Source organism: Diabrotica undecimpunctata, chromosome 6 (genome assembly GCF_040954645.1).
Source record: "Diabrotica undecimpunctata isolate CICGRU chromosome 6, icDiaUnde3, whole genome shotgun sequence".
Lineage (NCBI taxonomy): Eukaryota > Metazoa > Arthropoda > Insecta > Coleoptera > Chrysomelidae > Diabrotica > Diabrotica undecimpunctata.
In genome coordinates, this window is record NC_092808.1 from 144914117 (window position 1) to 144938841 (window position 24725).

The 24725-nt window shown below is 33.3% G+C and overlaps 1 protein-coding gene across 2 annotated transcripts in view; it reads right to left on the bottom strand.

The window, feature by feature from the left end:
• Nucleotides 1-24508, bottom strand: part of Hers (Histone gene-specific Epigenetic Repressor in late S phase) — a 239432-nt gene extending 214924 nt beyond the window's left edge. The window contains exons 1-2 of one of the 2 annotated variants that reach the window (XM_072535621.1): nucleotides 24333-24508; nucleotides 9119-11463 (exon numbers count right to left, since the gene is read on the bottom strand). In XM_072535621.1, the coding sequence (XP_072391722.1) occupies nucleotides 9119-11422 (2304 nt within the window). In that variant the 5' untranslated portion in view covers nucleotides 11423-11463; nucleotides 24333-24508. Of the gene's footprint in view, nucleotides 1-9118; nucleotides 11464-24263 lie in introns of both variants that reach the window. The other variant, XM_072535622.1, reaches the window with a different exon arrangement.
• Between the last annotated feature and the right edge of the window lie 217 nt (nucleotides 24509-24725).

Here is a 24725-nt window from a genome sequence, read left to right on the forward strand (position 1 = left end):
GAAAGAGATGTAAAACAAGGCTGCATATTCAAAAAGACGTTCGAAATACATATATATTTTTGTTAGTAATAATGAGTTGGGCAATATTATTTGGTCTCTTGGTTCATATGAGAAACTTTGTTTTGTCCAGGTTCATGTTTAAGCCAAAGTTTAGACAAGCCGTATATAATTTTTGGACTATTCTTTCAATATATCAATATTCTCCGTTAATAACACAGTATAGTCTGCGTATCTCAGATTCTTAATAGGGATTCCGTTTACTGCAATCTCCGCAGTCTCACTTTCTAGAGCTTTCTGCATGACCGCTTCAGAGTACAAGTTAAAGAGCAATGGAGAAAGAATGCACCCTTGCCTTACCTCTAGCATTTTGATGTTTTTAGCACACCTAAAAGGATGTATAAAGATATAAACAAAAAAATTACTGACGAAAGAGCTAGAAGGAAAAAGACAAATGAAAGGCAAATAAAAAGATTTGTGGATAACCTTGACGGACAAACCAACTGTAGTAAAAAATCACAGATGAGACAAAACATTTTTGCAAACAATATAAATATGGATGAAAGTAGAAACAATATCATATACACTGAAAGACACGACGATAACACACACGAATCGCCATAAGTACTTATTTAATGTTTGCATAAAATAACAAAAGCTACTTAAGGAACATCATTCGCCCTTCCTGAGCGCATTTATATTCTACAAACACAACTGCTTTACTATTTATAAGTCTTTGAACCTATTATATAATTCGATGGCTGATCTTATGTTCTTTGTTGTCTTCTTGTGGTAAATTACTAATTTGCGTAATTTTTTAACCTTGAAAACGTTTCAAGTTCGTTGGCCTTTACAGCTATTTGTATCTTATTATCGTAACAAACCGTCTAATTCTTCCACGTCTATTTAAGATGTAATTTATTACATTTGATCTTTATAGTTTTTGTACGGCTCCAGTGATTTCGTGATCGTGCGCAGCCCCCAATAAAACGTTTGGCGGAATTTGGTTAACCACAAAATTGGCAGTACGAGCATGTATTTACACGTCTTTTTTGCAATGTAATTATCATTATAATACTGAAGTTAAATGAATATTTTTATTTATGTTACCCCACACCGCTAAAGTGTTAACTTTGTTTAAATGCTCGCTTAAAATGTGTGATCATTACACAGTTTTGTTGCTCTACTATGTATTTTAAAGACAAGATTGTAAAAGTAATGAATATCTTGTCAACAGGTTGACTGCCACATGAAAATTTAAAAAAATGCCTCTGTAGCCAAGATGAAAATACTTACTATATTAGAGCAATAAATAAGTTTTACTTTTTATGTCTCCCAAATTATTTAAAATATTTAAGATATTTGCAAAAAACAGCAAGCGACCGTATACATTCGACCGCCATGACAGCTGTCGTTTTGGTAGCGGTCGTTTGATTTGGTTAGGTTAGGTTGGGAGTTGTTTCGCACATTGGAGATGCACACAAACATTCGTTTGTATCTACAGTTTATCCTCCTCCTTAGTCCTAATCCCTTTTGGGATGTGGTGACACCATCAGGCCTTTACAGTTTTTTCACGATTTCCCTCCATCCTTCCCTGTCCTGGGCTAGTTGTTCGGCTACATGTAACCCTTGGTTAATCAATATTTTTGTTTGATCTACCCAACGGCTTGGAGATCTTCCCCTAGGTGTCTTTCCTTCAACTCTATCCTCGACTATCAGTTTTTCCATCGTACCTATTCTTCTAGCAATGTGTCCAAAATACTGCAAATATCTCTGTTGTATGTGTTTAAGCAACCTATCCTTTACTTTAAGTTGTTCTAATATCGATACGTTAGTACAATGATCAATCCAGGATATTCTTAACATGCGGCGGTATACCCACATTTCAAAAGCGTCTAGTTTATTTTTATCCGCTTTCTTTAAGGTCCACGTTTCGGATGCATATGTGGCTATGGGAAAAATGAGTGCCCTTACCAGCCTTAGTTTTGTGTGTATTGTTATGCTAGAATTTTTCCAAATTGTTACCAGTTTCGTCATAGCTGTTCTAGCAATAGTCAACTTTCTACGTATCTCTCTGTCACACCCTCCGTCATTTGTTATTAGGGACCCCAGGTATATGAAACTATTTACTACTTCAAAGCCCCCAATTTCGTTAATGTGTTGAAGATTATTTCGAGCTCTGTCTACTATCATGATTTTTGTCTTACTCCTATTTAGCTTTAGTCTATATGTTTTGCTTTTCTCCTCCATACATCTCTTGATTTGACGCGATTATTAAAGTGTCATCAGCATATCTCAAGTTACTGATTTTTTGACCTCCTACTGATATTCCACCCTTCCATTCGTCTAGTACCTTTCGCATAATGTGTTCTATATATCTCTGTGTAATATAGATATTAAACAGAGTTGGCGAGATTATGCATCCCTGCCTGACACCTGCCTCTGTTCTGAAGTGATAGGAATGGGTGTTGTTTATTTTTACTGTGCGCTTATTATTTTCATATAGACTTCTAATTAGTTGAATTAGATAGTGGGGTGTTCCCATTTCCGCTAGTATGGACCATAGCTGCTGCCATTTGACTTTATCGAAGGCCTTTGTGTAATCCACAAAGCACGTAAGCATAGGAGTATTGAATTCACGAGTTTTTTCGATTAGTTGTCTGACATTAAGGATGTGTTTTCTTGTGCCTTTTCCTGGGACAAATCCCGCTTGTTCTTCTGATATCTGAGGCAATAGAAAAGCTTTTAGTCTTTCATGTATTACATGAAGTAGAACCTTGCTTGCATGGGATATTAGGGTCACCGTTCTGTAGTTGCTGCAATCCAGCGGAGTTCCTTTTTTGAATATAGGGATGAAGTGGATGTTGTCCAGTCGTTGGGCCACTCTCCGGTTTCCCAAATCTTTTTGCAGATCATATGCATAACATTTACTCCAACATTAAATTCCCTGAATAGATATCGAACTTTGTTATATAACTCATGGGATTCATACCGGTTTGCATGTCTCTCTAGTTCTTCGCATTCTCATTTATATGTTTATTTTTATCATCCCTACATGCTCTTTTAATTTCTCTATTTAACCTTGCTAATTCAATTTTGTTGCTGTCGTTTTGATATATGAGAGATTTGATTCTTCTTCGCTCTTCGAGAAGTTGCAGCGTTCTGTCTGTCATCCAGTGTTTTTTCTTGATGATCTTTTCTTCGGTTCTAGTTCTTTCTACAGAGATGTAGTTCTATGGCATTTTTGAAACCTTTCCACATTTCTTCTGGGTTGTCTTGTGTGTTCAACATACTGGTTTCCTTTAATGCATCTCTAAATGATTTCGGATTTGAAATCTCCAGCCTGTTTTGATTTTGGTGCAGCATTGTTCTTTTTAGCTTCATCTTGAAGCAAGTCACAGTTTATATCCTAGTTTAAATTGCTGTTTGTTGTGTACGTGCTGTAAAAATGAGTAACCGAATGTAAAAAAAATTTACAATTCACTTTATAAAAAGCAGAAATATCAGGGCATCATTTTCATACGATTTTTACCAAGTAATCTGCTGCGCTAATTTTATAAAATCTATTTTACTGTTCCAGATGATGAACATAAAGAAGATCTACTATGTTCCTTTGATTCTAAACAGATCCAATGTTTCCTTTTTAGTGAAGAAGAATTATTAACACGAGCCGATTCAAAGAAAGAAGAAAAGATAAATATTATCATCATTATCATGGTGCTATATCCCTTAAAGGACCTCGACCTGCCATTCTGCTCTGTCTGAATGGCTTAGCCATTCTTGCATCGATCTTCTCAGCATCATGTGTTACCCCGTATATCCACCTCAGCTTTGGTCTACCAGTCTTCTTATTCCTACCGGCTGAGCTTTTCGAATCTTTTTTATCATCAAACGTATGCTTGTAGATATTCTGCAGTTCAAAGTTATATCTACGCCTCCATATTCCGTTCTCACAGACCGCTCCGAATATCTTGCGTAGCACCTTTCTTTAAAAAATCGATAGAGCGGATTCATCTGTTTTAGTTAGCGTCCATGCCTCTGATCCATGTGTGAGAACGGGGACTATCAGTGTTCTATACAGCCTTATACGAGTTTTTTGAGACAGACGTTTGTTAGCTAAGTGCTTTGATAGACCATGATAACACCTGTTTGCAATTATTATTCGCCTTTTTATTTCCTCAGATGTGTTACTATTGGGGATAACCGATGTCCCTAGATATATGAACTCTTTGACTGCTTCGAAGTTTTGGTCATTGATGATTAAATCTGCGTCAACATTTCCAGCTCTTCTGTTTGTGTTAGTGGCCATGAATTTGGTTTTATTTTGATTTATATGTAACCCCATTCGTTCTGCTGCTGCTACTAGCTCGGTTAGGATTTCCGCAGTTCTTGCCCTGGTTCTTGTTATAATGTCCACGTCGCCTGCATATGCTAGAATTTGGACTGATCTATTAAATATTGTTCCCCTGCTATCTAAATTAGCGTCTCATACAACTTTTTCTAAGGCGACATTAAAAAGCTGACACGCTTTTTAATGTCGCCTTTTTTTTTAATTCTTGCGCTTTATCGAGGATCTGTCGTAGTGTAAACATCTGGTTAATGCCTAAAATTTATCAAAGTTTTACATTTTATGGAGAACACCATTGCAGTTTACCGTGCCTTTTACTACAACGAAAGTTTTCTGCGAATTCCGTTAATCGTTTAGAGGTGTAAGTTGGTTGAATGTACTGTATGTGACTGTCATATATATCTCTGTGAATGTTTTTATTGGTAAAACACGTAGTTACTACCACCATCACCAACGATGCTGCGAATTAATTATTTTTTATATGCGGTATATACGTTTAACTGTTATTTCCTGACAATTCATGTTTCTTATGTCTTATTTCTTATATTCTTGAAATTATTATAATTAATTATAAACGTTCTACACTTGTGTTAACATTTTTTTCTTTGATTTGTACCGCTATACCGCTCCTTTATAAAAACTTGCCCTTTGCACTTCTGTTTGACCTCAAAAAACGTTCTTCCTTATTCATAATAATTCATTTCGTATTTTTCAGTCCGTTTTATTTACCTATCTAACAAAACACTAAGTAATATCTTAGTAAGGTCACTATCCGAGTCAAATGATCGATGATACGGCTGATAGTTTGACAAAATCAATTTATATACGACAGAATAGTTTCAATATTTTATATATCAAGGTTTATAAAACTAGACATTATCATACACATAAGCTTTTAACATTGACTGACTACATATTTAGAATGCTTCTTGAAAGCAACTGCTGAATTTTAATTTTTGTGCTCGTCATTGTGGTTAATAGATTGTATGTATGTTAACACTTTTTGTAAGCGAATAAATTAATAAAAATTTCAATTAAAACAATGGTTCATAATGCGTATAATCTAATCGTATTATACAGTGTCTGAAAAGTCCTAATCTGGTTGGTATATGCTGAATTTATTTTTAAATTGACGTTTGAGACATTTCATTTTATTTCATTTTGCAACAGCACTATATCACGTGAAGAAACCAGCAACGAACCGGAATACAAAATGGAGGAAACATATATCGTTAAAGAAACTTCTCTGTATCACACTTTCTACAGATACGATTCTATATGGTCACATATAAGAACATTTGTTACACATAAGTCACACATAAGAACATTTTTAGTAAGTGTCTCATTAAGCTAATAAGGCTAAATTCATCGCATTTGCGGGATTTAGCGTTTTTTGGCAATCGGGCTTAAGTGGCCATCCAGCCAGCAGCAAATGTGTAATGACGTTCACCTAACTTAACCTATTCTAACTAGACTAACTGCACTAACTATTCTGTAAATTAAAAGATAAACTACGATGGGAGAGGAACTAGGATTATTTTTTGCACCTAGAGGTCATTCAAAGTGACTTAAAGACAGAAAGGGTGGGCCACGAAAAGAATAGATAAAAAGGTAAAATATTTGGCGATGCCAAATCTAAAATAAATGCGAACTATAGGGGATAGAAGTAAATATCAAAAAAACTGAATACATGTGTATTGGGGGAATTCAACAAAATGTAATCTTGGAAGAAATACAGCGAGAAATAAATCACTGTCAAAAATACAAATATTTAGGCATACAAATAACCAACGATGGCAAATTAGACGAAGAAATTAAACATAGAAATAACCAGGGAAGACAAGCCATTAGGGAATTAAACAGTGTATTGTGGGACAAAACAATCTCCAAAGAAAACAAACACAAAATCTATAACAGCATTATAAAAAGCATTGTTACGTATGGAAGTGAGGTATGGCGACTGAAAGCAAAAAACTTAAAAGCATTAAAAGCAACAGAAATGGACTTCTGGAGAAAGAAGAGCGGCTGAAAAATCAAAATTAGACAGAGTTAGAAACGAAAGAATACGAGAAATTATGGGTGTTAAGCACAATATAACAGCGAACATAAGAATAAATCAACTAAGATGGTATGGACACGTCCAAAGAATGGATGAACACAGAATACCAAATAAAGTATTGAACTGGACACCGCATGGAAGAAGAAAGCAAGGTAGAACGAGATTAAGTTGGGGATAGGGAATCGATATAGACTTAAGGGAGAGGGGAGTCAAAGAAAACCTTTGAAACTATCGAGATAAATAAAAACTGGAAATCAGAAGACGACGTAGAACGTTATAAGCTGATTGATTGAATAAGTTCCTGTCTTTGCATTTCAAATGTACTACATCCATAAAAAATGTGATCTAAGTCGCAAACCAGATTGCAGGTTTCACAAAATTCGGTGTTGACTACACGGATTTTATAAAAGTGTTGAGGGAAGCTTGCATGTCCGAATTTCAGTCTACAAATAGTTACAATATCATTTCTTGTAAAATCATAATCTTGGTGCCACAACACTTTAAGAATACTTGGATGTAACAGTGTGTATCGTGTGAGCTTATTAGAGCAATACTTTTTCCAATGCAACTCCCAATTCCCTTAAAGTTACTTTTAGATATCATTCAATATTCTTGAGCTCCTGAACTGTTATTGATATGCTGTCCAGTTGTAGCGATGTTGGCTAAGGAATCTGCAACCTCATTGCCATGAAGTCCTATAACAGCCTTTACCCAAGTGAATTTTAATTCGTATTAACTTTTTTTAAATTTATGAATTCTTACTTTAAATTCTCTAATAAAAGGATTTATAACATAAACTTATTTATATTACATAAACTCTCGCAAGAACATCTGCCTGAAGCAATTTTTCTATCAAAATAATGATATTAATTGCATCGTAGGCACCTTTTATATCGAGAAATGTATCACCTAAGTAATATTTATTTGAAAAACATAACTGAATGTCTGTTGTTAAATAAAAAAATTGCGTCAATAGTACTAAACCCCCCTTTAAAACCAAATTGTTCCAACGGAAAAAAGGCAGTGCTAGTCAAATGAAATTCTAACCGGTGCTTAATAATCCGTTTAAAAGTTTTCATTACACAGGATAATAAGGAAATGGACCGATAAGATTCTGCAAGTTTGGGATTTTTCTGTGGTTTGGGGATTGGTACAACTACAACATTCTTTCACTCCTCGATGACAGCGTTATATGTATAACCAAATATCGTTAAAAATTTCTAAAAGAAATAATTTACCGACAATTGGTAAATTCCATTTCATATCGTAGGTAACTTGATCCATACTTTTTCCATAGATTTATTAATTTGATTTTGTCTTTTCATATTATCAATATGGATGAATTGGTTTGTATAATCTGCAATAAGACAGATGATAAGCTAGTGTATGAAATAAAAAAACAGCTTTGAATCGTTTAGTGGGGTGTAGCAAGAAAATAAGCGACAATAAATAAAAAAATTTAACGCTGTGACAGGGAAAATCAAAGGAAGGAACAGAAATAAATAAAGACCCTCTTAGATTTAACTTTGAATCTCATTGCTTTCTCTGTGGTGGGTGTTAGGCGATATTTCAAAATAAAAAATTCGATCTGTTCAAAATAACGATACAAGAGATAATATATTCAAAAACAAAACACATTAAATGATTTCGATTAAAACATTTCAGCTCGTTTGGGAAATGTGCCTGATTTAGTCACAGTAAAACCCCATTATTTTATAAGGAAACAACTGAAAGAAAAAAGGGGCCGCTAAGCATGTGAATACACTAAGAATTTTATTAATTGCCTTATTACTTTATATATTATGAGATTTTCTATGACATAAATGTAATTAGAATTTATTAAATCAACTTTTAAACTGAAAAAAATTGCAGCAGGCACAGTTTTTAAATAAAATCCCCTTTATTAGAAAAATATTATTATTTTCACATGTTTTTTTTTAATTTTTATATTTCATGAATTTGCAATTTTTTCGTCTATCAATGTATCATGGAATCTTACGTTTTTTGAGTAATTAAACTGAATATTTTAATAAATATGTTAAACAAAAATGTTAAAAAAAATTTCGAATTCGAGTTTTTTTGTTTTCTTTGCATTTCTGATAAAATTCCTCATATTAAGGTACGAGTAAATTTTTTACAGCACCAGAAAGTAGACTTTTCGGCGAATAAAAAGAACAGCGACTTTTTTTTTAAAACCAGATATATATTGACGTGAGAATGTTCGATTGAAAGTTAGAATGCTTTTCCGATATTACATCATAATAAAAGGAAAAAAATAATATTTTAAATAAAAAAAATACAACGTGTTTGGGACATAAAAAGGAAAGTTTTCACAAAATTTTGAGAACAAAAAACTTTTTTGTAAGAGAAAAAGTAAAAAAAAAACAAAAACTGGGTTATCTGAATTTTTCGCATAAATGATGAGGTTATGTGGAAAAAGTGTAAATACAAAAGTTGTAGACCTTTTTGGTACCTACAAGTTTGCTATTTAATTTTTTTCCATTGGACGGAAATTGTAATAAACCGTTTTTACCCTTAAAAACTCACCCTTTTCACTCCCCGATCTCAGAACGCCCGTAAATTATTTTTCCTTTAAAAGTTTTTATAATGTTTTCCTTTTACGATGGGTTTCATCCTTATATTATTTTTTTTGCTTATAAAGAATATCGGCCTTGGCCTATAAATATAGAAAATGACATTAAATAATGACTTACATTTTCAGGACCGCTAGTAGAAGAAGATTGAAGAATAGCCTCAGTAGATACAGCTGTCGAAGCAGTTTGTGTATGACTAGTAGCAGAAATCCTATACTGCATCCCAGCTATACTGCAATATCCTTCGTGATGAGTCGATCTAGTGGTACTGTTCACATATACACCAGTTATAGTCACATCCGTATCCTGGTTTAAAATAACTGCGACTTTTTTATTAGGAGTAGTACTTATATCGATCAATTCCTCCTTTTTATCATCCTGTTCTACCTTAATATCCTTATCCAAAGCAGCGAAATATTCATCAGAAGAATTGCTGGTGCAAGAAGAGCTATCGTCGCTATATTTGGATTTATGTTGTCGCCTCTCTTGGGAGTAGCTGGCTGCGAGTATAGCAGTAGCATTCAAACTAGCCATTCGCTTACGAACAACCATATCCTTTAGATCCATGACGATTTCGCTCGATTTTCGTTTCCTTTCAACTACTTCCTTTTTTATTTTTGGTTTTGGCGGAGCTGGTTTCTCATCGGTCTTAACTGGTACTCTGCAAATACGATCATCTTCGTCTGAGCTTGTTGTATCATGCATATCCCAGTGTTTGCCGACTGCTCTTAAACCTGGAACTGATCGTAAAATTCTAGTCGGTGGCGGAGAACTTTCTTGTTCTTGTTCTTCATCGAAGTCAACATTTTTAATAGAAGTGTCAGTTTTAGTTAATTTGGTCTTGGTGCCAAAATTTTTGGGCATATAAGCGGTTTTGTTGGATTCTTCGATCACGTCCAAGATAGTTGCTCTTGTTTCATTTTCATACAGACAGTGAACCTTAGCTAAAGCATTTAAAGAAGCTACTCTATGTCTCTTTGGTCCGTTCCAAAATTTAAATAGCTTTGTCTTGCAAGCTTGCTCATCTAAGTTATTTTTACCTTTTTGCAGAACTCTCTTTTTGATAACTGTTAACTTTGGTTTTGATTTTAGTTTTATGTATTTTTTCTTTTTAAGTAATGCCTGTTTTTCTTTGGATGACGAGTCTGACTCACTTCTACTTTGACTTTCAATTTCAACCTTGGGCTGAACTTCAGGTTTAACCTCGGCTTCACTTTTACTGGTATCCTCAGATTTTTCGTTATCTAAACAAAGTTCGGTTTTTGGTACAACAGGAATATCTTCTGAAGATATTTCTACTTTTGGTTCTGGTTTTTCTTCTTTTATTTTAATCTCCAAAGGGGAGTACACTGATTCAAGTTTAACTATTTGATCAAAAAGTTCTTCTGCCTTATCTTTTGATTTGACCAAATTCTCTGCTGGGTTTACAGAAATTTTCTTGCGCTTTTTAATTTTAGCAGTTTTGGTTTTTTTAGATTTTATTTCTTCATTGACTTGTTTTAACAACTGCTTTATAGTTTGTTGTTTTTTGATCTCATCCTCATCGGGAATTGTTATAACATCTGGAGGTTTGTTATTTGTCTTTACATATTTCTCTGTTTTCTTTAGAGTCGTCTCTGTTGGCTTCGCAGCGACCTCTGTTGTTTTAATTGTAATATCCTTTGTGGTTTTTTGAGGACCCTCTGCTGTTTTTACATAGGTATCCTTGGTCGCTACTACAGACGTTACAGAAGTATCTTTTGGTGTTTTTATACAAATATCCTTTGTATATTTTAGAGAGATGCCTTTTGATGCTTTTACGGGAGGTTCTTTTGATGCTTTTAGAGTAACTTTTACCGTTACTTTTTTCGATTTCCTGATGATTGGTTTTATAATTGTCCTAGCCTTAACTATAGTTTTCTTTGTAATCTTTGGTTTGTCTACTTCTCTAAGTTTTTTCTTGCTATCTTTTGATACACTCTCAAGTTTTGGTTTCTTTAATGTTATTTCTTTTATGGGTTGCGTAATAATTTCTGCTACTTTATTATTAAATTTCTTTTTACAGCTATTTTGGGCACTTAGTTTTTTGGCAGCTTTTGTTTGAGCTTTGGAATTTGATTTAACAATAATTTCTTTCGAAGGTTTAATTCTTAAATTTTTGCCTTCGAATTTCCTTAAGATTCTATGACTTCTAGTAGTGTTCTTTTTCGCCCGCACAACACTTTCTTTCTCTGGGACGCTACTTTCTCTTTCAGACACAACACTTCCTTTTTCGTGAGAAATACGTTGTGGTGAAGAAAGTTGTCCGAGAATCACGAAATTTATAGTTTCATCAATGGTATTGGGTACGGGAGTAGCTGGGTCGCTTATAGGTTTTCTTTTTGGCGCTGAAACTTTTTTCACTGCTTTTATTGGCTTTTCCTGTCTAACTGGCATTGAACGCATCCTGATCTTTGCTTAACCAATATTCACATCCTCTCCTACCCCTGAAACAAAGTAAATTCTTTCAGTATATATGTATAAAGAACTAGAAAAGATTAACAAAATGATTCAAAGGAATAATCAAAGAATATTATGCTAATAATAATATAATAATAATAACTATTATTAGGGGGGAGTTTTGGGGAAATCAACTTTCCACAGCAGCTGCTCGTAAGAGCGTAGGCGCAAAATTTCGGGCCAATGCTTTTTAAATGCATTCATTTTTTTCGAATCCTGAGAAAACTGTTAAATATTTTTTAAAAATTGAAACGCAAAATGAAATATTACCGAGGGCCAAAAGTCCCTTAGAATAAACAAAAAGTTTTTTTTTGAGATATTTGAAATTAAAAATCACACTTAATTTTCTCTTCTTTTTGACCCCTATAACTTTCTAAAATAAACATTATAGAAGTTTTCAGCGACTTTCGGTCCTCAGCAATAATGTATTCTTTCATTTTGCGTTTAAATTTTTCAAAAATACTTATTAGTTTTCTCAGGATTCGAAAAAAAATGAATGCATTTAAAAAGCATTTGCCCGAAATTTTGCGCCTACGCTCTTAATACCAATGTTGGATGGATCGAAGATACGGCACAACTGCCAACACTACGTTACTGCCCTTTACGATTCCTTCACTAGTGAAGAAGCTTCAAATATTATCAAAGAACTTCATAACTGGAAATCTCCTGGACCAGGCGGCATTCAAAACTTCTGGCTTAAGAAGTTTTGGAGTATTCATGGGTGCTTATCGGCAATAATTAATCATACTATCAAGTATCAAGTAATAATAGTAGTAAGTAATAATATTTGTTAAAAACTTGAAATATTTATTATGATGGTTAATTTAATGCCAAATAATAAATAAAGATAAAGATAGAACACAATGAATATACATATCTGGGTCAAAATATCGAGGTAAGCAAAGAAAATCAGACTACCGAAATAAGCAAACGTGTAAAAATGGGATGGGCAGCATTCGGAAGACTCTCATACGTACAGTGGGTGATCAAATTATTATGATCAGTCACAAAAGTTTAAGTTTTTCAAATTTATTCAAAAATTTTATAATAAAATAATATGCTGCTTTACGATTAAGGTATCCCAACATATTTTATCACTAATAACCTAACTTTGTTGACGTTTACAGCTCTATAACTGTCACTTGTGTCAAATTACGTGACAACATACACATTGCTGTGAATTTGCGCTTGGAGTTTACAACTGAATTTGTATGTTTTTGTATTGTTTTTGACAGATAAGTATCGTTTTATCTTTGTATTATGTTTTATTAATGTATTAGTGGTAATTGTGGGTAAAAAAAACTATCAGTTGTAATTTTAAAGACATTTTCAAAACATTTTGACCATCGCAATGATGAAAAAGAGACTGGAATGGGCCAAAGAATACCAACCATTCACAGGTTTGTTTCTTCGATGAGTCTACAGTGGAGATACTCATGGATAAGTCGGCCTTCGTCCAAAGGCGAGTGGGTGAAAAATATCAAAAGGATTGCATAGTGGAGCGAGTAAAGCATCCTCTCAAGATCATGGTATGATTTGTGATTAGCAGTAAGGGCACAGGAAGGCTGTACATTGTGAATGGAATGATAAATCAACATCAGTATATTGAAGTTCTGGAAAGAAAGCTCATGCCACAAATTAAGATTGGTTTGGCGAATCGGAGGATTTTACCTTTATGCACGATTCAGCACCGTGCCATAAGGCAAAAACAGTAACATCTTAGTACTGAAGTAGCCAGGTAATTCCCCAGACCTCAATCCGATCGAAAATCTATGGGAGCTTATGAAGAGGGGGATTGCCCAGGAAACTGTCACAAATAAGCAGTAGTTAATTGAGGGACTCATTGCCACCTGACACAGAAACGATAAACGATAAAATAAAAAAAGACTGCCTCAAAAACATTCAAAGCATGTCAACGAGGATCAAAGCTGTCATCGAAGCTAAAGGAGGTCACACAAAATATTAAAAAAATTGTTATTTAAGGTCAAAGAAAAAAATATTTTCAAATTTTGTAAAAGAACGTGTTTATGATCTACTTTTATATTATATTCACATCATTAGATGCTTATATGCAGTTTTATTCTTTATTAAACAGCAAAATACAAAGTTTTTTGAAGTGATCATAATAATTTGATCACCCACTGTACTTAAAAATAGAAATAAACCTCAAAGACTGCGAACCAAAGTGTTTAATTCCTGTATCCTACCTGTACTTACATATAGAGCTCAAAGCTGGGCATTCACTAAAATAAACATGAAGAAGATCAGAAAAACTCACAGAGCTATGGAACGACAGATGCTGGGTATCTCACTCAAAAACCATAAAACCAATGAAGACATTCGTAATAGAACAAAAGTAAAATATGCTGTCGCACAGGCAGCTAAACTGAAATGGAAACGGGCTGGACATAACGAACTTTGGGATGGCCGATTTAATAAAGAAATCGGGAATTGGGAGCCATATGAAGCCAAAAGACCAAGAGAAAGACCGCAAATGCGCTGGAGCAACGATATTAAAAGAACTGCAGGACCAATGTGAAAACGTCTTACAAACAACAGAGATGAATGGCGAGAATTATGAGAGGCCTATATTCGGCAATTCGAACAGAAAGAAGGGCTTAAAAAAATGATCGCCAACCTTCGATACAAGATGACCACCTTAAGACAAAGAAGAAAAAGTGACAATTCGATAGCTCTGTCTATGATGTCCCATAATTAACAGTAGAATGTAATTTAGAATTACAGTAAATGCATGATTAAAACACTAGACATGTTTTTAAACTCAACAATATTTTTTCACTAACCTAATAAGTTTTTAATTAATTAATTTTACAGAATAGCTCACCTTGAAAGCGCTCGAAATTCAAAATAAAATTAAACCGGTAAATTAAAGTAACAAAATGAGATTTTCAACCCCGTTTACAACAACAATCTTCTCGTTTCACAATCCGAGCGAAACTGATGTATGATGGATAAAATACCGGAACAGCGGATGAGATTACTCTAGAATCAGTTTACAAAACGATATGGTGCCATTTCTGGAATTAAATTAAAACACAGGAGAACAAAATAAACTTATTGTTTTCGCTAGGAAAAGCGATTTGAAATTGGTCATGTCTCGTAAGTTTGGGCGAAAATATGCACTTCTACATTATTGCATATCAGTTAATTATGAAATTATTTTTTGTTAAGTAATGATGTTTACTATTACGGCTCTGAATAATAGGTAATATTGTAACCTCGGAAACCTATTTTGTTAAATCAAACATAAATCACTTGACAGCTGTCAAAATGCCAGACAGTTAAAAAAGTGTTACCAACTTACATTTCTATACCTCTAAAAAAACACCCTTTATGTTGTAGATTTTATTAAGAATGCAGATCAATTATTTATAATTTTTCATTTTTATTTAATTACTAGCGGACCCGACAGACTTCGTTCTGTCAAATAGATTTGGAATGTGGCAGTTTATTTCTTTAATTCTCCTGAACAGAACCGTCACCATGATGATAGGGCGGTGTGTGAGGGTCAGCTCGGGTGACCTAAGTATCTTCGCTTCCACGAACTTTGGCCACCCTTTTGGACCCACTAAAAACCCCGACTGGGATGTCTACCAGAGGGCTTCAAACTAAGAGGGGAACTTAAGGTTTAAACCTGATTGAAAAATAATCTAAAGGGATAGTGGGAACCTAAAGGTGACAAATATTTATAAAGTGGGTGCTTTAATGACAAAACATAGAGACAATTAATTATTTATTATTATTATTATTAACATAGGGTTAATAACCGATGTAATAAAGAATAATGAAATAAAACGTATATAAGTATTTTCAATAATCGCTTTATTGTAAATCAAGTGAATCATAATTATTAACAAAAATCTGTTTTTATTGTAGTGCTTTATGATATACAATGTTTTTTGTTTGATTATCTGGTATATACAAACAAATCTGATGGTTTTCCAACACGGGAACAGGAAACATACAATTGACGATGTGAGAAACATGGGTTTTCTAGATTAATACCATAAACACCTAATGATTGCCCCTGGGATTTTTTTATGGTCATAGCAAAAGCAAGCCGCGCTGGAAACTGTAGTCGTTTAAATTCAAATGGTACATCAGTCGGAATCATTGGGATGCGTGGTATCAAAACGTCTTCTCCTTTATACTTTCCTTTCAGTTTAGTTGCTTCTATCACGTTGTTCAATAATTTTTTTATCGCTAACCGTGTGCTGTTGCAAAGACTCGGTTGGTTGATATTTCTCAACATTATAACTACCGATCCAACCTTTAATTGAAGATTGTGAGGTGGCAATCCTGGTAAATCCAGCGAGTTTAAAAATTCAGGCGGATAGTTGACGACATCATCTTGGTTAGTAGACGAATCAACTGATTTATATATCCTCAATTCGACTGTAATTTGTTCTTGAATTTTGTAATTTAATTCTTTTATATTTATGTTTTTTGCAGCCAATATAGCCCGTTCGCTAAACCAATTATGGTTTCTGAAATTTTGAGCAACATCTGGAAACACCTTTTGAATAAGTTCATCTTTTGATCGAGTTAACTGACAAAAACTTTGAGGAAAATTAATGCAACCAGTCAAGGTATTTATAGGAAATTTGCCATTAGCAATGTCAATGAGTTGCTTAAGTGTAATACCTTGACATGTTTCCACAAATTGGAGGACTTTAAAAATGCATTGAGTTTATCAGCTGGCTTTGATCGTGGAATCACTGGCAATGTTTGACGAAAATCTCCTGCTAATAAAATAGTTGAACCACCAAATGGGTTATGATTGCTCCGTAGATCTTGTAAGGTTCTATCTAAAGCCTCCAAAGATTTTTTATGTGCCATCGTGCATTCATCCCAAACAATCAATTTATCAATTTAAATATCAATTTACAATTTACAATCAAAACCCTTGCCATCGCAGAGTTCTTCGAAATGTTGCAGGTTGGAGTTTCGTTGCTTTGCATGTTTAATGGCAATTTTAGTGCTGAATGGGCTGTTCGACCACCTTCAAGCAAAGTTGCTGCGATTCCCGACGAAGCAAGTGCAAGTGCAATTTTATTTTGTGAGCGAATTGTTGCTAATATCAATGAAATCAAAAAAGTTTTTCCTGTACCACCAGGTGTATCTAAGAAGTAAATCCCTCCTGTTTTAAGTATATCATCAATCCATAAGTGTATGAAATAAATACTTCTGTTGTTCATTCAATAGTGGAAGATTTGTTTGAATTTTGTTTCTAAGGGTGCGTTCATTACGGAGACCATGGCATGGTATCCTCGCCTAGAGCATAGCACTGACAGTGAACACTCGCATTTAAAATAATGCATTTATTTTACGTGGCGATGATAATATAATACTATCGTATGGTCCGATCGAGGGTCGGCGCCTCGTTATGAACGCACACTTAGTGTTGAGATCCTACAGTTTTTCTCGGTGCAACTCTTGGTTAAAAGCATTATGCAATGGACGATTGGGCGCGGCCAGGCCTAATTGAAATAATAGTTCGTTTGACATCATCAAGCACATGTCCTCAAATGAAATCAATGCTTCATTGTAAATTTCTTCGCTTATTTGTATATTTGGATTTTCTCTTCTGATCCGTATTTGATACAAAGAATGAAAGAATATTGCGAGGCCTATCAAATCTATAGCTCTTACATTTTTTGACTTTTCAATTTGGTCGGGTTCGCGATATTATCACTTTTGTGTGAATGCATTAGATCCTCCAACTCGAACACGCACACACACGAACGCACACACACATACATTTTATTGAATTTGAACTTTGTGCAGCGATAATAAAGCGCAAATTGACTCTTCGAAGTTAGAAACACACCTATATTGTTTATACAACAATGAATGCTTGTAATTTAATATAAACTTTATTGAATAGCAATAAAGATCAAATTGACTCTACATTTAGTTAGAAAATTTTTATATGGAAAAAAGAAAAGGGCTGTTTTAGGATTTTACCGGAAATTTTTCGAATTTTTCTAGCCGTAAAAACCATCCTTAGACATCAAGGAACATTTAAAAAAAAAAAAGAATTGTTAAGATTGGTCCACCCATCCCTTGTTGAATTATGCGCTTACCAACACATTTTGCGATTCCTTTTTATACAGGGTGAGTCATGAGGAACTTTACATACTTCTACCATATGTAGAGTCCCTCAGGGAGCATATCATGTGGCCACTAAAAAATGTCAACTCCTCTTCTTTATTAATTAACAGGGTGATTTGTGTAATTGACCATTTATTTCATTTTACTGTAGTGTTTATACGGCTCATTTGATTTTTTTAATTTTTGCATGATACAGTACACTACTATCAAGCATTCGACTGGTATTAGCTAAACTAAAAAATTCCAGGACTGGCTTTGGAAAAATTAATTTAGGGATTCGTATTAAATATTACACCCTGTATATATTTTTTTTAAAATTCAATAAGTGATTTTCAAACTACATAAATAGCCAATGAAAACGACATATGCGACAATGTTGTCGCACTTTTATTAAATTTTTAGTGAATGATCAAATCTTACCAAAAATAGAACAACCATAATGAAGAATCAAATTATAAGGTATTAATTTAAACAAATGTTATAAATTTCAAACATTTTAATTAAAATGAGTTCCTACAACATAATCTAATACGTAGAAAATTAACATCTTTACTATCACTTTGTATTATCTCTACGATAGAATCAATTGTTTTTCAATTTTAAATTTTTACTCATAGATCGTATTGGGGCATTATTTTCGATAAATAATAAATTAAATTGATTAAAAAGTCAAACCTCTTGTATGTGTTAGTTTTTGTTGATTGTAAATGATTAAAATTTTATGTCAAATAATAATACATTGCATCAACTGTACTAAATAAAAATAAATCTAAAAAAGTTTAAAATGAAGGTTGGCGTTGACCGTTTGACGTTTCTTGATATTTTATACCCATTGTCATTATTGTCATTATCAATTGTTATTTATGTGTACAAGAATACATATTTCTTCTGTCATATCTACGTTAAGTACATTGTGTTAGTATTGGTAGAGCTTTTGTTACTTTCGTTCAAAATGCCACATCAGTTTTCGACCACAGAATATGCAGACATAATATTTGTTTATGGATTCTGTAATGGGAATGGTAGGGCTGCTAGTAGAGAATATCGCAGGAGATTTCCTAATCGTCGAACTCCCAGTCATCCAACATTTGGGTCAGTTTTTAATTATTTGCGAGAAAATGGCACTTTTCCTAGTGGAACAACAGAGCGACATGTAGATGAAGCGCAGGAAGATGACATTATGGACGCTGTTACTATGAACCCTACAATAAGCACTAGACAAGTAAGTCGAGAACTCAATGTTACTCAATCAAAAGTAAGTAGAGTCTTACAAAAAAATAATCTATACCCATATCACATTCAAATGGTTCAGCGACTACATGCTGGAGATGAGATCGATAGGTTGGAATTTTGTAGATGGATTAACAATAATCGACCAACGCTATACAGGACACTATTTACAGATGAAGCCCAATTTACCAGAGACGGGATAAATAATTCACGAAATTCACATGTGTGGGCAGAAGAAAATCCCCATGCTATTCGAGAACGTCGTTCTCAGTTAAGGTTTTCGGTTAACGTGTGGATTGGTGTCATAAATAACCAATTAGTGGGTCCTCACTTTTTTGATGGTCCTTTAACAAGGCAGGTCTATTTGAACTTTCTACAATTAAATTCAATTAAAATGTTTGAAATTTATAACATTTGTTTAAATTAATTACCTTATAATTTGATACTTCATTATGGTTGTTCTATTTTTGGTAAGATTTGATCGTTCACTAAAAATTTAATAAAAGTGCGACAACATTGTCGCATATGTCGTTTTCATTGGCTATTTATGTAGTTTGAAAATCACTTATTGCATTTTAAAAAAAAATATATACAGGGTGTAATATTTAATACGAATCCCTAAATTAATTTTTCCAAAGCCAGTCCTGGAATTTTTTAGTTTAGCTAATACCAGTCGAATGCTTGATAGTAGTGTACTGTATCATGCAAAAATTAAAAAAATCAAATGAGCCGTATAAACACTACAGTAAAATGAAATAAATGGTCAATTACACAAATCACCCTGTTAATTAATAAAGAAGAGGAGTTGACATTTTTTAGTGGCCACATGATATGCTCCCTGAGGGACTCTACATATGGTAGAAGTATGTAAAGTTCCTCATGACTCACCCTGTATTATACATTTCAGCAAAAATTAAATTTGGAGCCGAAGCTGTATTGTTTTTTAGTTGCCTAGTTGCATACTGCAACTATTGGAACTGGAAAATTTTATTGCATTAGATATTTTATTTTATGTATGTTATGCGATTATATAAATGTAAATAAGTCCTTTATAATGTTCGAATAAGTATTATGTGAATAATTTATAAAATAGTTATTTGTTATTTTGCAGAATTACAAATTGATAACTTAATGTACAATAATTTGTAACAAGGTTCAATTTGTCCATCTCTTATGAATAATGCATCTTTCTATACTATTTTACACAAACTAATTTCAATCAAATATAAACAAATCTAATGCAATGAGTTTCTTTACGCCGCGCCGCCTTAGTTTGAAGGTCACTATGCGTGAGGTATTTTCTCTAAAACAACGGTCCTCAAACTTTTATTGGCAATGGAGCCTCAGTAGTTGTAGAAAAATTTTTATGGATACATGACCCAAATTAGTTGGAAAACACAATTTAAGTACAAGTAATATTATCACGTTGCGCATGTAATAAATTTAAGACATTATATTTGAAATATAAACATTCTTACGAAATTTGTGACTTGTTCGAACTGATTATAATATATACAGGTTATCCCATCTTAACGACTCAGTCTCTATAGGGAAAACAACTTAATATCCAAACCTTTTTTCGTTTTTTCTTCACAGAACTATTTATACAGGGCCATTAACGCTACAATTTAAAAATAACGTGAATTATACAGGGTGCTCTAAAAAAGAGCGGTATATATAGGTCCGTAAAAAATAAACTATACTTTTATAAGTTTAAGTTTTGATTTTATTTCGATTTTTCTAAAAATGTAAGATTTTTGGAAAAAAATTATATGTCGACAAATCTAAGAATTCAAGACAAACTATTTGTCATATTTAAACAGATGCTTATTATAACAAAATTATTGACAGGGTGGTCAAAATATTAGATTGTTCTATTAGCAAATTCAAGCGGTACTAACGTACTTATTTCAAATGAAACACCTATTTACTTTCTTTCAATCTTTATTGGGGTTTGCTATACCTATCTCCCTTCATTTTTGAAATCTTGATTATAATTTTTAAAGTTTACAAACTGGGAAATCTTTAAATATTTCAAAAGCTAAGTAAATTTTCCACACGACAGACTAATAAAATACATTCATTTAAAATATTAAATTAATGTCTAACTAATTAAAATGTCATCCGTTATTAATTTGACAGTATCCTAAAAAACGATGGTAGAATGCGTCTATTACATTTCTCCATGTTTCTCTAGTAATTAATATGGATTCATCGATAATTCTTTACCTTAGCTCTGTAACACTTGCTGGTTTAGTTTTATAAATTCTACTTTTCAAATATCCCAAATAAAAATAATCTTTACGATTCAAATCGGGTGAACGAGGAGGCCATTCAATAATACCTAATCTACCAATCCATCGTCCAGGAAATGTCTGATCTAAATAACGCCGAACATTTACTCCAAACTGAGCTGGAGCTCGAGTCTTGCTGAAACCATACCTCACTAAAATAGGCTCCAAAGTTGGTTCCAAACTTTTTGAGTATATTTTTCACGTATCCAGTGTGGATTTACCCCACTAAAATACCTTAAATTTTGGCGGTTTACGTTTCCACACAGTATCAGTATTGCTTCGTCGGTAAAACATATCTTGTTAACGAAGTTCTCGTCAGTTACAATTTTATTTATCATTACCTCACTAAATTGTAATCTACGGTCGTAGTCATCTTCATTTAATTCTTGCAAAAACTGGAGTTTGTAGAGTTTAAATGAATTCTTATGGAATACACGCAAGACTGAAGAATGACCTACATCATGTATTTGTGCAGCTCTACGTGAGGATATAATATGTGGATTTTCAACGAAACTCTCTCTTAAATCTAAAGTTTTATTTTAATTTTTAACAGTTTTTGGTCTAGGTACTCGTTCGAATGCCATCTTTTAGTCAAAAAACGCTCAGTTTTATTTCCGTAGTAGAGAATATCTAAAGATAGTGCAAACACTCTTGACCATAGAGCTGCGCAAAGGCGGACTCAAAATTCACGTAAAGGCAAAAAGGTTCTATTGTTAACCAAATTTCGTCTACTGCGCCGTGGTGCTTGCACTATCTCTACATGTCCCACTTCAGCAGTGGCAGCGGAAGTTATCCTCTTGAGATTTCCGATTCATTGCTCCGTCTGATTCTACAGCGTCGTGTATGGAGTTATGCACTGAATCCCCCCATACAATGGAAAGTATCGTGTCTATCAAGTGTATTGGTATTAAATTCCTCATTGTCGTAAACGAACTGCGTAAAGGCGGATGACTTACGCGACGCTGTGGACGGATGATGGAAGCAGCTTCTAAAATAGATTTCTTCGTAAGATTTCGACCCAATTTTTTGTATAACAACGCACCCACGCCTATTTTTCAGTGAAGAAATGAAAGATCGAGGACGAGCTGCGGATATAATTGCATGCGGGATATATGTGCATTTTATTTTCCATGACTGTAAAAAAACTTTCTTTCATTTCAGTAGCCGCTTAAGAGAAGTCGGGATGGATTCATCGACGTTATCCATCAAATTACCTGAATGAGGGTACAATCTCGTATCATACGGTGTAGATTGTATTATCTTCTAGAATAATTGAGCTGTGCGCGAGGATTTTTTGACCAGTATTACGAAAACAAATTTTCGTCTCTAATCCGGGTACGTCAAATTATATATTTTCGTCACTGTATTCCTCTTGCAATCAATTTTTTATTGTCCTTCGATCCAGAATAAAGTCTCCTTCAATCTGTTGCTGCAGCCGTTTTACAATAAATTGACATTCATCAGCGTTGTTCTCAATATAATGGTAAATGTATTCCACTGCTAGGTCTACTTCGGTTGACTTCCCGAATTTTATATTCTTCCATTCTTTATATTCCATTTTTTGCATTTTCCAAAGTTGATCTCGTGTCGTTGATTCTCAGTATATCGATGTTTCATTTGGATCTCTATTGCTCGATATTTCCTAATTTTCCGAGTCATAAATGCGTCTTATATTCCATGTCACAATTTCGAAGCTCTTGTGTATGTTTCCTTGTTGAATCTTGGTTTCCATTAACTATTACGTCAACTGCCGCATCTGCTTTTGATAATATCTACCGCAGCTATAAAGGACTGTCAGGAGCAGAGAGAAAACAATTCCAAACCAGTGTTGATGAACACCGATCAAAACGTACCTTTAGAAAAAACCGGCTGCAGAAATCCATACTTGTTTATACAACTCTTAATTGTCTTTTGCCACTTGTCATGTATGACACATGAAATACCTGCTGTATTTTGTGACTTTCAATAAAAATTTATGAAAAGTGGCCTGTGTGGGAGCTGACCATTAACCAAAAGTGAAACTGTCTAAAGTACTTAACTCTTCTTGTCACAAAAATGAAGAACTCTCCACTGAATATCTGTTATTTGTGACAAAAAATGAAGAATCTGTTTGTGCTCACCTGTGGATGGATATCACTTGTGATAACTGTTTTAGTATTTGTAACAGTATGACAAGTGGATGTGCCATGAGTGTTTTAATGTCAGTATATCCAAATAAACATGAAAAATATTAATTTAATTGATATTACTGCATAAGAATGACAACTAAAGTGATGATCCAATATATTTGCATGATAGTATTCACTATATATTCATTTATTTATCTGTTTATCATGTCAATAAACAAATAAAATCATCTGTCCACAGCTCATACAATAAAAAACATGCATCAAGGAAACTAATCCTACTTTTCTACCAACACAAATATCCATGCTTGAAGACTTGGCAAAATATTTACTTTGAAATATGAAATAGCTATTTAATACTCTAACAACATAAAATTTAATTATAAGCGCCATAAAATCCAATTGAGTGATTTCAGTCACAACAATATTTCTTAATAGTTTTAAGTACTGTATTTCTTAGTATGTATTCACTATTTTAAATTATAATCTGAACAATAGGTATTTGGAGAGTTTTGTTATAAACAACAGTTTTATGTTTCTTTGTTGCTAGTTCTGTAAATGTGTTACAATTTTCACTTCTTTTTAGATTTTACATTTACTTAACGTGATAATTACCAATAAGATTTTTAAGAAATTAGTCTATAAATCTGTAGTATCAGAATTTAAAACTCATTTAATCAAGATGTGCCTTTAAATTAACAATATAATTCTACTTTAAAGCCATTTGATGCCTTTTCCAATAATGTATCATGTAAGATTTAATTAATTTCTATAATTATCTCCTAGTAGTAACAGGATAACTCAATTAATTCACACTCATTATAATATTTTAACTTAATAACCACCCATGTTTGCTTTTATTACCCTATTCTTTTATATTAAGGTTCATCAACACAGGTTTATTTTTTTATTAAAGCTTAAAATTTCTCAAACAGTTCCTGAGAAACGCTAAATAAATGAAAAACACAATGTGGTGTCAACATTTTCTTTAATTTACTGTACCTTGTATGTAAGTTGAAAAGAAATGAAGAGGGTATTGTTTACATTTATCGTGTACATGTACATACATACCACTTTCATAAACACTTTTTCACCAAAGAAACTAAACAGTCTCGAATGTTTATGAAACACACGAATGTCAAAATTAGAAAGTTACAATTAGTTCTTTTTTCTAAACACTGTTTTTCGGGAAAATAAGGACGTACGATAACGAAACCTCCCCGCCCTACATACGTACTAAACTTTGACAAGAAACCATTCGTTCGCTTAAGGTTGTCATTTAAATCATTCGATTGCACAGCTGTCGTCGGTTGAAATGCGATTATATCGAATATAATCGACAATAATTTGGAAATAAAATACATTCAAACAACACGTATGTTTTAAAAAATGTAAGCTAAATTCACACTGTTTATCTTAAATAAATTTTCTGCAAACAAATCTAAAAAATACACGAACAGCGCT